The 12,145-nt window shown below is 45.4% G+C and overlaps 1 protein-coding gene across 23 annotated transcripts in view; it reads left to right on the forward strand.

The window, feature by feature from the left end:
* Positions 1–10,141, forward strand: part of AKAP13 (A-kinase anchoring protein 13) — a 341,004-nt gene extending 330,863 nt beyond the window's left edge. For 22 of the 23 annotated variants that reach the window (XM_042856648.2, XM_065559282.1, XM_065559288.1 and 19 more), the window contains 3 exons: positions 382–831; positions 2,963–3,266; positions 4,312–10,141. In XM_042856648.2, coding sequence (XP_042712582.2) covers positions 382–831; positions 2,963–3,266; positions 4,312–4,361 — 804 coding nt within the window. In that variant the 3' untranslated portion in view covers positions 4,362–10,141. The remainder of the gene's footprint in view (positions 1–381; positions 832–2,962; positions 3,267–4,311) is intronic. The other variant, XM_024102926.3, reaches the window with a different exon arrangement.
* Positions 10,142–12,145: the final 2,004 nt, after the last annotated feature.

Below are 12,145 nucleotides of genomic sequence, written 5' to 3' on the forward strand. Positions count from 1 at the left end.
AGTACTGTCTCCTCATAGACTCATAGACTTTAAGGTCAGAAGGGACCATTATGATCATCTGGTCTGACCCCCTGCATGCTGCAGGCCATAAAACCGTCCCCACCCCTTCCCTGGACTCTGCTGCTGAAGTCTCCTGGTCTCTTGCTGCCCAGGCCAGCAGGGGCTACAAGTGCTCTGCAGGTCAGGCCTACCCTGTGTCTTACAAATAAGTACCTCAAATAAACCAGCCCTACTGGACCCTCTAGGTTAACAATGATTAATGAACCCTCCCCCACCCCATACTACAATTGCAAGGTGCCGCATGATGTTAGAGTTACTGCATGTCTGTGCAGTCCATGAAGGGAGGCACGACACTGACTTTGTCCTTGCCTCTCCCCTCAGGGAGTCGTGTTGCAGCAGGACACTTATATTGAGGATCAGAAGCTGGTTCTCAGTGAGAGAGCGCTGACACGGAGCTCCTCCCGGCCAAACTCCTTGATCGAGCAGGAGAAACAGCGTAGCCTGGAGAAGCAGCGCCAGGAGCTGGCCAACTTGCAGAAGCAGCAGGCCCAGCACCAGGAGGAGAAGCGGAGGAGAGAGAAGGAGTGGGAGGTCCGGGAGAAGGAGCTGAGCGAGCGGGAAGTGCAGCTCGCCCAGCGAGAGGAGCAGGCACAGAAGGGGTACCGGGATCTGGAAAGGGAGAGGGAAGAGCTGAAGCTGAAGAAAGAAGCCTACCAGCTGGATCTGGAGCGGCTGCGAGCAGCACAGAAACAACTGGAGAGGGAGAAGGAGCAGCTCAAGAGAGATGTGGAGCGATTACCCCCAGTGCAGACGGAGCCTGACCTCAGACAGGTAATCACTCTGCTCCCAGTTGAGTTCTCAGCCAGCGCACGTGGCTGGGGTGACAAGATGTCTCCTAAAAGAGGAGATCTAGTTGAGTCACAATTGATGGGCTCGGTACTGGAATTACCAGGGGAGGTTCTGTGGCCCATATGATGCAGGAGGTCAGACTAGGTGTGAAATCTAGAAGCTGTGGCGCTGATATGTGGGGCCTGATTTCTACCAGTGGCATCTCTTTTTGCACCTGATGTTTGGGGCTATGTTTTGCCTGTTATATCTCAGAAGGCTGCAGGGAGAGACATCTAGCAAAAGACGTTCCTCAGAATGTTGTGGAATCAAGATTCCCAGCAGGTCCTGCTGGGTATGTGAAATCATAGTGTGTCTTTTGTCTTTCTAGTGGGGCTCATCTGTGAATGTATCTGTGTTTAGCCAGCTTGTTTTGAGACGTTCCTCACTGGTCTGATAGCAAATGGCAGGGAAGAGCATATACAGGGATGCTGAGGGGGAAATCACTGGTGCGTTTCACTTCGGCCTTTTCACACCGTTTTTGTTCACCTGTGAGGAACGTACAGGCAAGCACAGATTGGTTCCATATGCAGTCAGTCCATTAGTCTGATACACACTGTTGGGCTGACTACACCCCTCCGCATTCACAGAAGCAGCTTGGTGCTGACAAGTTTGCTGCTGATCAGCTCCCCCAGTATAAGCCTTGCGACTACATTGCTAGACCTTAGTATTTATATATGTGAACTAGCACCCAGAAGGGTGGTTCCCCTATACCTCCCTTGTGGTCAGTTATTTACGCAATGTTGCCAACCAGCTAGCTGGACGTGTCCCTGCTCTCAAGACTCACGGTCTAGCATAGAGACGCGACAGAGCAAGCGGGGGTGGGAACAAAGCAGAGGGGCTTGGGATAGAGCTGTACAGAGTTACAGCTCCTTGCAGGGACCGCGTACACTTCTTAGTGCGCTGAGGTTTATTTTCTGTTTTGAAGCTGTAGTTGCTTCTGCTGCAAAGAAGGGAACTAAATCATCAGAAGGGGTCTGGATGAGGGAAAGATTGCCTAGTTCATACAGATATGTGCAGAACTCTGATTTCAGGCCTGGAGCAGATCTTTAATTAAGACACAGAATTAATTCTATAACAAAATGTAATTTGTTTTGGGCTGAAGCAGAAGTGGTGTCATGCATTCAGGGAGTGGAAACAGCACCATGTGACTTAATAGACCAACCATTTATCTCCAACAGTAAATTCTGAATAGCAGGTAATCAGAGGAATACCTCCAGTTTCCTGAGCAGCCCAGGGGCTGACATTTCTCCATGCAATTTTGAATAATGAACAAGGCCCTATGAATTGTGATCTATTTGAGAGCAGATAAACATGCCACGTTCTGCAAATAAGTTGTATGCATTATTATGTAGATCTTACTTACTTGCAGGAAGCTCAGATAATCTGGCCAAGGGTGCTATAGGAACACCTGAGAGAAAACACTGCTGAAGACCAGTAAGATGCCAGGGTCATCAAAAGGAAGCAACTTCTTGGAGGCACGCATCATCCACCACATGTCAAAGCTATTAATAGGGACGTTTGATGGAGCATGAAGGGATAGGAATTCATGTCTTAACTCCCCACTCCCCGCTTTAAAAACATTGGGTTCAGTTATGTTGCTGGAGGACACATTAGAAAAGCAGTACAATATTTTGCCTTGTCTTTTATACTTAGGAAGATTCCACTTGTCATCATGCATCAGTACATCCTACAACATTCTCTTCCGAACGAAGCTCCCATGGCTTCTACCACCATCTGCATCTGGGAGGAGGAAGGTGGCTGGGTTTCTTAGATTTTTAAAGAGGACTCGTCCATAGGTGGTTGTGCCGCCATCTGTATCTGGAAAGGAGTGGAAGGGTTCATCTTTAAAATCTTTGTCTCTTACCCCTTGGACAGAGAGGGCTGCCTCTGGGTGTTTGGCTTTTGTTAGGAGAAAATGTCCATTTGACTGGGAGATGACTTTTGGGTGGTGATTATAGGTGGCGTGCAGGGCAACAGACTGTCCCTGGCAGCGGTCATGGTAATATTACCCTCCCCATGATTTTGAGCCGCGCCTACTTCTGCCAGTGAAACACTTCCGTTCTCTTCTTTGCAGGTTTCAAACCCCCATGATAAAACAGTGAGGATCCCCTCCCAGCCCACCGCTGAGGACTCCAAGCAGCACAGTTCTTCCCTTCCCAAACAGGGGCACTTTGATGCAGGACTGTCTGTGTCGCCCAAAAGGAACAGTCTCTCAAGGACACACAAAGAGAAAGGCACTTTCCACTTGCTTAGCGCAACGAACCAGACTAACAAGGCAGCCGAGGTGCAGCAGCCCACCCGCCTCTTCGGTTTATCCAAGCCAAAGGACAAGAAGGACAAGAAGAAAAAGGGCAAAGGACACCGCTCCCAACCTGCTGGTGAGTGTCAGATGGGGCCCGAGGAGATCTTTAGGGGTTAGCGAGCTTGCAGCTTGTCTGTGGCTGTTTAATTTCATGGAGCCCAAAGGGGTGGGTTATAACTGAGCGAGGGATGGAAAAAAACGGAGGTTGTGAGCGGATTTTCCAGCAGAAGGTGAGTTTGGGAGGGAGAGGCGTTGTCCCATGCATGCAGAGAACAGACATGACAACATTCTCTGGGTTTTTTTGTTTTTTTTTTTATCTCCCCCCCCCGGTCTCTTCTATATGGCATTGTTGCTGCTCTCCAGGGCTTCAATATGGGAGCACCTTTTCTGCAGCCATGGGAGTTACGCTGACGCCCCAGCCTGATGGGTTGCATCTTGTCAGCAGATGGCCAGGGGGCGCTCAATGCTCCCTTCTCCCTCCTTTCTCCCAACCTAACCCAGGTGGCTTCATAGCTTGGGCTCTCCTTATATTTTTCTATTTCTTTTGTGCAATATCCATGTTTATGCAGGGGAGGTGCTGATAAACACTGCCTGGAGCCAGGGCTAGGTCTTAGGAAAACTTTTGAAACTTGTGCTTATGTCCATGAAATCTTCTCTTGCAATGCCCCCTGCTGTTCGAGTCCCTTCCTCCCTTTTCTGTCAGTGCACCTCATTCCTGACCTGTAGCACCCCTTGCCAGTCCGGTTGCCTCTCCTCCCCCTCTGAGCTTATGCACATCAGTCCTGACCTGCCAGTGTAAAGTGATACAGTCGTTTCCACATGTGGATTTATATTAGCCGGAGACTAGCTTGTGAGCCTCAAACCTATCATACTTATGACCCAGCACCTCAGGGATGAGAGGCTGCTAGTAGATTACAGGAATTTTCCTGCACGCCAGTCACACAATCCTGGGACTGGTGGGTCTAGCAACTCAAAGGTGTATTTTAAATGCCAACCACCCAGAAAGGCCGTCATGTGCTTGGGAATGAGGCAGTGGGTGGTAGGCAGTGTTTGTTTTAACATAGACCCTTTCCTTGCCTGTTCCTTCTGGTGATGATTCATGGCTGACTTTCCTTTCCCAGATGCTCATTCATCAGAAGCACCACCAGATGGCGAGGAGATCTTCTGCTGAATGTCTGCTCCTAATTCTGCAGGGATGAGCCTCCCTCTCCACTGTACTGTGTTAGAAGCTGTACATGCATCTGATGGGGCCAAAGCATGAGCAGCTCTCCCTCTGCACATCAATCATTCTCAGCCTTTGTACAGTGGAAACCTCCCCGCCCACATTTTGCAGCACACTTTTGGCTCCTGCGCCCCACCAGCTCTCTCCGTGTTAAATAAAACATTTGTAAAGGCTGCACGTGGTGGGAAAGGGGCTCTCTCCTGCGGTTTTTTATGAATTCTGGCTGCAGAGGCTGACCACACTGCAAACAGCACCCACTTCGGGTGCAAATCTCGGTTGAAAGTAGGAATAGATGTTCCCAGTCTCCTCTTACTGCTAAAGGATGAAAGACTATGGCCCAAAGGGTCTGTGCCTCCAAATTCTCCTTTTCTGGGGAATACAACCAAAACCAAGCATTTAGCAAAAGGCCAGGACTCTGAAAATGGTGCGTACACACTGGCATATAGATATACTATATACATATGTAAGTGTCTATGTATTCACTGGGATTTACAGTCTGTACAGACAAACTGGGTTAGCTTAGCTCGGCCCAACGATACCTGATGACTTTCAGGGAGCATGTAGATATTAAATATCTTAGCCTTAATGCTCAGAGTGTATCTTTATTGGCCCTCATGCCCCTTCCAAGCACATTGTATGTTACATGCTTCATTTCAGAAAGGTACCAAACACTAGGCAGCAGCAACAGTGTAAAAAAAAAATACAATCAGAAGTTACTCCCAAAGGATTTCTTTGGGGCAGAGGAATTAAAATTTAATCCGATTGGAGCACCAAACAAAATGTCTTTGGATGTGTTAAAAACACGATCCAGAAAGGAAAAAGGATGCTGTACTTGTGAAGTAATCCCAGGAAGCCAGAACAGACCGTGTTCAAGTGACAACTGCTTTTTAATGTGTGTGAGTTACAGTCTATTCCCTCCTCTTCCTGAGCAAGGCTTTCTTTGTCAGATTACGTTTCTCCGGCAAGATGTCATTTGGGATCAACACTGTCTTGTTACAAATTCACTGTCCCATCATAAAAACCCAAGAGAACCTTCCATTCGGGAATCACTTTTTTTAACCTACTGCCTGTGATTTTCTTCCCCTGGCGTTTTAGTGATGCCATCTGTATGATCACTGGGCTTCTGTTTCTCCAGATTCTGTCAGCTTGTATAGCTCATTTCTAACCCAAAGCAACTTCATAGCAATTTCCAGAGCACTCAAACAAGATGGCAGAGGTTGTAACCTGAGGTGGGGAATAACTTGTGTGAGCAGATGAACAGGAAGGAACATAAAGCCTAGTATTTATGCACGTACAGTCCTGTGTGCTTACGTACACTTACTGGGGAGACAGTGTCCCCTAATGGGCTGAACGTTCAGGAGGCCAGAGTCCTGCTCCCAGTACCATCATTGACTCACTGTGTGCAAGTCTCCTAGCCGCTCTTTGCCTCAGTTTCTCCATCTGCAAAATTGGGATCGTAATCATTCCCTGTGAGAATTAGCAGATGTGCCCCCAATGCATTCACGATGCAAGGTGTTATACGAATGCTAAGTACGGTGGTAATGTGTGAAGACCAAGGGAGATACATGCACAAAGCTGAATTTTTGTTTCTAAATTCTGTTCTTTCCACACACCTCAGGAGATTTGCCTAAGCAGATTTGTAAATGTCATGAGACTCTATCCGCTTTGATCCCTTGAGCAGTTTGAAGCTGTTGTGGTCATTTCTTTTCCCACAGATTCTCCTTTTTAAAAAAAAAATTTGCACTATGTTTTGATTCTTATTTGCTTTATATCTCCTCACATGCTAGTTACATGCAGTAGATTTCAGAATTCTGTGCTAGCCTTTGTAATAACGAGCAACAGCAACATGGGTGCTTAGATTGGTCTGTCCGGATCAGTGGACTCCTGAATAGCCTGCTTGCTTTTGAAGCTCTCTGAACAATTCGTACTCAAAAAACAAAACAAAAGAAGTAAGATGTTTTCTGAGGTTATATTTTTGTTTTGTTTTTTTAAATATTATTTGGTGCTTGTTCTTAATTGCAAGCTGGGCTTGCAAAAATATTTATCTTTCTGTTTATTTGAAAGAGATCTGGTTTAGAAAAAAGTTTATTTTGTTTTATTTTTTTATTTTTCTTTTGTTTTTTTAAAGATGAGCTCTATCAACCCAATGGTTTTATTTTGTCATTGCACAGTACAAAACCAGGGTATGTTCAGTGCTGCATAGCAGCCCGTGTCCTGCCTGAAGAGCGGTTAGGTACAAGTGATTCCGGCTGGAGAGCTGCTTTCAAGGCGAAGTATCTCCAGGCCAGATACAAATTTGGGAAGAGAGGCAGTGGTTTTTGTATGGAACCTTGCTGGCCCTCCGTTTTCTTGTTTAAACAGGTTTGTGTTATATATTCCCATACCTCTTTGAGGCGAGGTAAAAAGCCAAATATTGCTCTTGTTGGAAGGGCCTGATTCGCTGCCGTTGGAAACCAATGGGTGTCTTTCCATTGGCTTCAGCGGGCGTTGGTTCATGCCCTAAGGCTGGAGTGTGAGTTTTAGAAATAGGAGAAAACAACAGCCACCGCTAATTTAAAGAACCTCTGCCCTAATATTCGCCTGCTTGTGAAAGTGAATGTGCTAAAAGGAAATGTGGGAACCCAATCCAGTGTATGGCATGGTTACCAATTTGTACACACAACTTGTCTGGCTGGTATTTTTGAAGGATCCCATTTAGTTTGTAGGAGCGTTTGCCCGTGTGAGTGCTTTCTTCTGCCCCAGTGATGCATCTCCTCTTCACAAAGCCAGCACTTCTTGAACTTACAAAACAGCACACCTAAATAGAGGCACCTCCCCCAAGGGCAGTGGGGATGCATTGCCTCTCTCTCCAGTCCTATTGTAAATAGAATGGCATTCAATGCACTGTGTAAGCTCAGTCTGGATTTCACCAAGCGGATGGCTGCCCATGTTGTTAAAGTTATTTGTGTTTGTATTGTGGTGAACAGAAACCCTTTGTCATTGGAGGATACAAATTGTTGCGTGATTTGATTATATTCGATTAAAGACTGTAGTCCCGCCCTCCTCTTTCCTCCATTTTCTTTCATTTTTAGGGACCTGAAGGTTGGGTTTTTTTATCTATTTTGCTCAAGTTTTCCTTGAAAAGTTGGAACTGGTCCATGGAGATGGATTCCCACTCTGATCCCTGCAGATTATCCAGCATTACCCAGATAGTGCATGAGTGCATGGTCCCAGGTGTAGTGTTAAGTGGGTCAGTTTTAGCAGCACCAATGTTTTATTTTTTTCCTTTCCTGACCTTCATTAATGAATTATGTTGTTCCACTTCCATGCTTGGCATCTAACTCATGTTTGTTGAGTGCACTTTATTTCCCACTGGGCTTCTAAGGCATGAGGCCTCTCAAAAGTCACCTGCTATGTGTTGTGCTGCTGCACAGTTCAGAAGTGGCTGCACGAATTCCTTACTGGAAAAGAGTCATTTGCAAGGAGCTGCAGTTTGAGCTCCCTTTGCTAGTTTGTCATTGATGGGAGTGTCGGATCTCCCTTAGGCTTGTGGCAAGGCTTGGCATGGTAACTGTTACTACACAGTAGAAGGAGCTTCAGAGAATAGCAGAGTGAAGGATGCAATTTCAGCATAAAAGATATCAGGTGGTCACTATTAGGGAACTTCTGGTCACACCAGCAATCTGTGATCAGACTGCAGCTGTAGCAAACGGTCCCTAGAATCGAAGGGATTGCCTGGGATTTGATGTCAGCATCTTTTACATGAAGTGATCATCTCAATATATAATTTTCGCTTTAAATGGAGTCTGTCTTGTCACTTCCTTCGTTGCTTTTTGGTTATATTGAGACAATCAGGCGAATTCCTTCCCCTCCCCATCCCTAATACAGTCTGGGAAGGAGGTTAGAAGTTACAAAATATTTAAGTGTGAAGTCTGCATAATTTCGGCTTTGAAGAGATGTAGGAGCCGTGGTGGGAAAGAAGCTTTCCGTGTTATTTTGTTTAGCCCAAAGTTCAGAATGTGTGAATTTTACCACTGTCCCCTTCCAAAGGTAGTGAGTTGAGAACCCTCTCTTTTCTTGTGGGATTCATCTATTCCTCAGCCTTTTGGTTAATCCCTTCGGAAACCTAGCCCAACTCCCCGGCTTGGAAGACTCATCTTGCACGTGACGCTGGAGGAAAATCAAAAGCAGCAATGCTGCTAGTGGGTTGAGGCAGGGGTTGGAGGGATTGGCTTCCCCCCAGGTAAAGCAGAGACATGGCATTGGCATCAATATCACCTCCCTAGCAAGGGTGGAGAATGCTATGTAAAGAGCAACACTTCCATTGAGGTCTTACTAGATAGAGAAAGAGGAGATAGAAAGTAAGAAACTCGGAGTAAGGCATGTAGCCAATGAGTGAAGTGCAATGAGGCTATTTGCGTGTACTAAACTCTTTATTATACAGTACCTCCGGGGACCTCATAGGCTGTGTCTCTGGGATGGGAGCACTTGCTTTCAGTTGAGATGGCTGGAGCTTTTCACTACAGATAGCTCTTGAAGTCTGACCACAGGTCTAAATTTAGATTGGTCTGATTTATATTTTCTTTCACGGGTATTTGTAGAGTCTGGTAATCTTCACACCTTCTTTGGGTTCCTAAAACACCCTGAAGCTTTCACTGATCCTGTCCACTATGCCAGAGAGCCTTGAAGACAGGCTAGGGAGAGTGTAGTGGGTGCCAAATCTCATGGGAGTTGTCTGGGATAGCCGGATAGCTAGGCATGGAAGACTGGTCAGAGGTGGCAACAAAGGATTTGATTGCCCCTTTAAACTTACCATAACATTCCTTGTTAACCAGAACTCTGGAAACTATTCTGCCTGCTGGCCAGGTTTGTAAACTTAAAATAATTTAAGTTAACCTATGAAATAAATCCTCCCCAAGTACTCGTAATTCTTATTTCATTTGTCAGAAGGGGCAGCGATCCATGATTAGTTCTCTCTCCAATGGTCTAGCTAAGTTTTAAAGATAGGCAAGCTGAACTGGTTTAGGCTTGGACCTCTCATGCTCTTGAGTAATCGGAAGACCACTATCAATATCTCTTTTAGGATCTCATTGCCTTTTCCCTGCACATGCACTTCACTGACATTGAAGTTCTGCCCTAAAATATTCTGCTTCCGTTGCCTGGAGGGACGAAAGGATGTAGTTCGCTGCTTTGCATACAGCAGTAACCTTTGTATGTATTTTTAAAAGTCTATAAATATTGATCACATTCACACTCTTATGTATTTTTAACTCTATTCTTTATTAATAATGAACACTGACTCAGAACAGCTATGTCCAGTTCAGTTTGCCTGTGGTTAAAGTTTAGCCTCGTGTTTATTTTGTACTAATATGGAATGCACTAGAGCAATCCACAGACTGTTGAGGATGTGCATTATAATAACACTCTATACCTCTGCATCCAGTTCTTGGGTTTTTTTATGCTTTGCATTTTTTTTCATGTTGAATCTGTAAAATAAATAAAAATAAAAAAGTTAAAACGTTGCAAAAATAAAATTTAAAAAAGAGGGTAAAACAATAATTGCTGTATGTTAATTTGTAATTATGTAAAAAGTGAGCAGGTTATTGTCTGTAAAATTCTTCAGTTTTTCTGTAATTTGCCAGAACCCATTAGGTTTTGTAACAAGCTTTTATTTATCTTCCTTTCTAGTTAGCAGCAACCTCTTGTAAAGTCATTTTTTTTCCTCTAAATAAATTTGATTTTAAGTCTGAGCACTGTGTCCGATTTACTGCCATCCCTGTAGTTTTCCTTTTATTGATGGGATTTATTGCGATGAAAGAGAATGAATGGGGAGGAAAGAGAATTGACCTTACCAGTAACAGATATTCCCAGCTTTAACTTAAAAATCCCTACATGTATGTTTGAGGATGTTTAAAATATGTGAACATTTATTTCCCCCTCTGTAAAGTTTAAATTTTCTGGAGAAAAGGGAATTGTCTTGATTTGGGATGAGACATAATGTGGGAGGCAGATTATTCCACATCTGCCCACTTCAAGGTTTCTTGCACCTTCCTCTGTAGCATCTGGTGCTGGCCACTATCAGAGACAGGATATGGGACGAGATGGACCCCTGGCCTGATTCAGTCTGGCAATTGCTGTGTTCCTGTGTCTACCCTACCCTTCAGGGATCATCAGCACTGAAAATAGGTCTGATTGTATCCCTGAAGAATACAAGCAGGGCCATAAAGCTGTACGTGTCTTCGTAACAATTCTGCGGCCATGCTGGTCATGAGGAACAGAATCGAGATATGGTGGACAGGGAGGCAGGAGAGTTGGATTCTGTTCCTAGCTCAGCCAATCAGTAGCTGTGTGACTGAGACTAAGTTGCATTTCCCTCTGTATGCCTCAACTTCCCCATCTGGAAGACGGGTATAATGATATTTGACTCTGTTTGATACAGCTTTTTGTCCATAGATCTCGGCTCTTTACAAGGAGGGTAAGTACCATTACCATAGCACCTTCAACTCCAGAAACACAGACTTCTATTGTTACACTCAGATACATGCTGTTAGCTGGGGTAGGCTGTGCTATGGCTTATAACAGGGATAGGCAACCTTTGGCCCACTTTCCCGCCAGGGAAAAGCCGCTGGCAGGCTGGAACGGTTTGTTTACCTGCAAAGTCTGCAGGTTCGGCCGATCGCAGCTCCCACTGGCTGCGGTTTGCTGTCCCAGGCCAATGGGGGCTATGAGAAGCGGCGCGGGCTGAGGCATGTGCTGGCCGCCGCTTCCAGCAAGGTTATTGCTTGCTCCAATCCTTTGTTTGCTCCACAAACTGAACTTCAACATAGATTCTCCCCAAGTGTAAGGACAACAGAGCCTGCACCACCTGTCCTTTTACTTTGTTTGTGGATGCAGATTAATTGCTTTTACTCAATATAGGTTATTTTACCTGTCTTCACATGGGAGCTATGGAGACTTTGATCAATATACTCAATGCTCGCTAAGTGCCTCTCTCTCTAACCTCAGCTGGAATGCTTGTTAGTGGCTTCTGAGAGCCACATTGAATCCCAACATGTCTTCCTGTGCCACCTAAACCAATAGTGCACAGCAGGAACTACTTGTTCTCTCCTTCTCTCTCTCTCTCTCAGGGTGGATATACAGTATTTTCCCCAAAGGCCATGTCGAGTTAGGGCACTAGCCTTTTCCGAACTGATCCCATTGTGGTGAAGTGCTTATACCAGTGTTTCCCAAACTTGGGACGCCGCTTGTGTAGCGGTGCGGGACAAGGGGTTTGCTGGCCGCCGCTTCCCGCAGCCCACATTGGCCTGGAGCAGCGAACCGCAGCCAGTGGGAGCTGCGATCGGCTGAACTTGCGGACGTGGCAGGTAAACAAACCAGGGGCTTTCCCTACACAAGTGACGTCCCAAGTTTGGGAAACACTGGCTTATACAAAATTAGATTTCCCCAACATCCCGCCCAGTGGTCAACTAGTTACAGGCGGTGTAGCCAATTTAGTCATTGGTTGGAAATGTGAATTGAAATTGAAACATGAATACACACTTCAAAAGCATATGCAGTATATGATAAAATACTTGTACCTGAAAAAGCATAGGTTTGAAAAGTATGAACAAAGACTAGCTTCCTCACACAGCTGTTGTTTTTTCTGACAACGCTGATGCATTTGTTTTGGTGATGTTGGCCAACCTAATAATTTCAAATTATGATTTGTAAGCAAGGTTTGAATGAGCTCTCCCCTGACAGCTAGTGATGCGCTG

The sequence above is a fragment of the Chrysemys picta genome, chromosome 10, assembly GCF_011386835.1.
Source record: "Chrysemys picta bellii isolate R12L10 chromosome 10, ASM1138683v2, whole genome shotgun sequence".
In the NCBI taxonomy this organism is placed as follows: domain Eukaryota; kingdom Metazoa; phylum Chordata; order Testudines; family Emydidae; genus Chrysemys; species Chrysemys picta.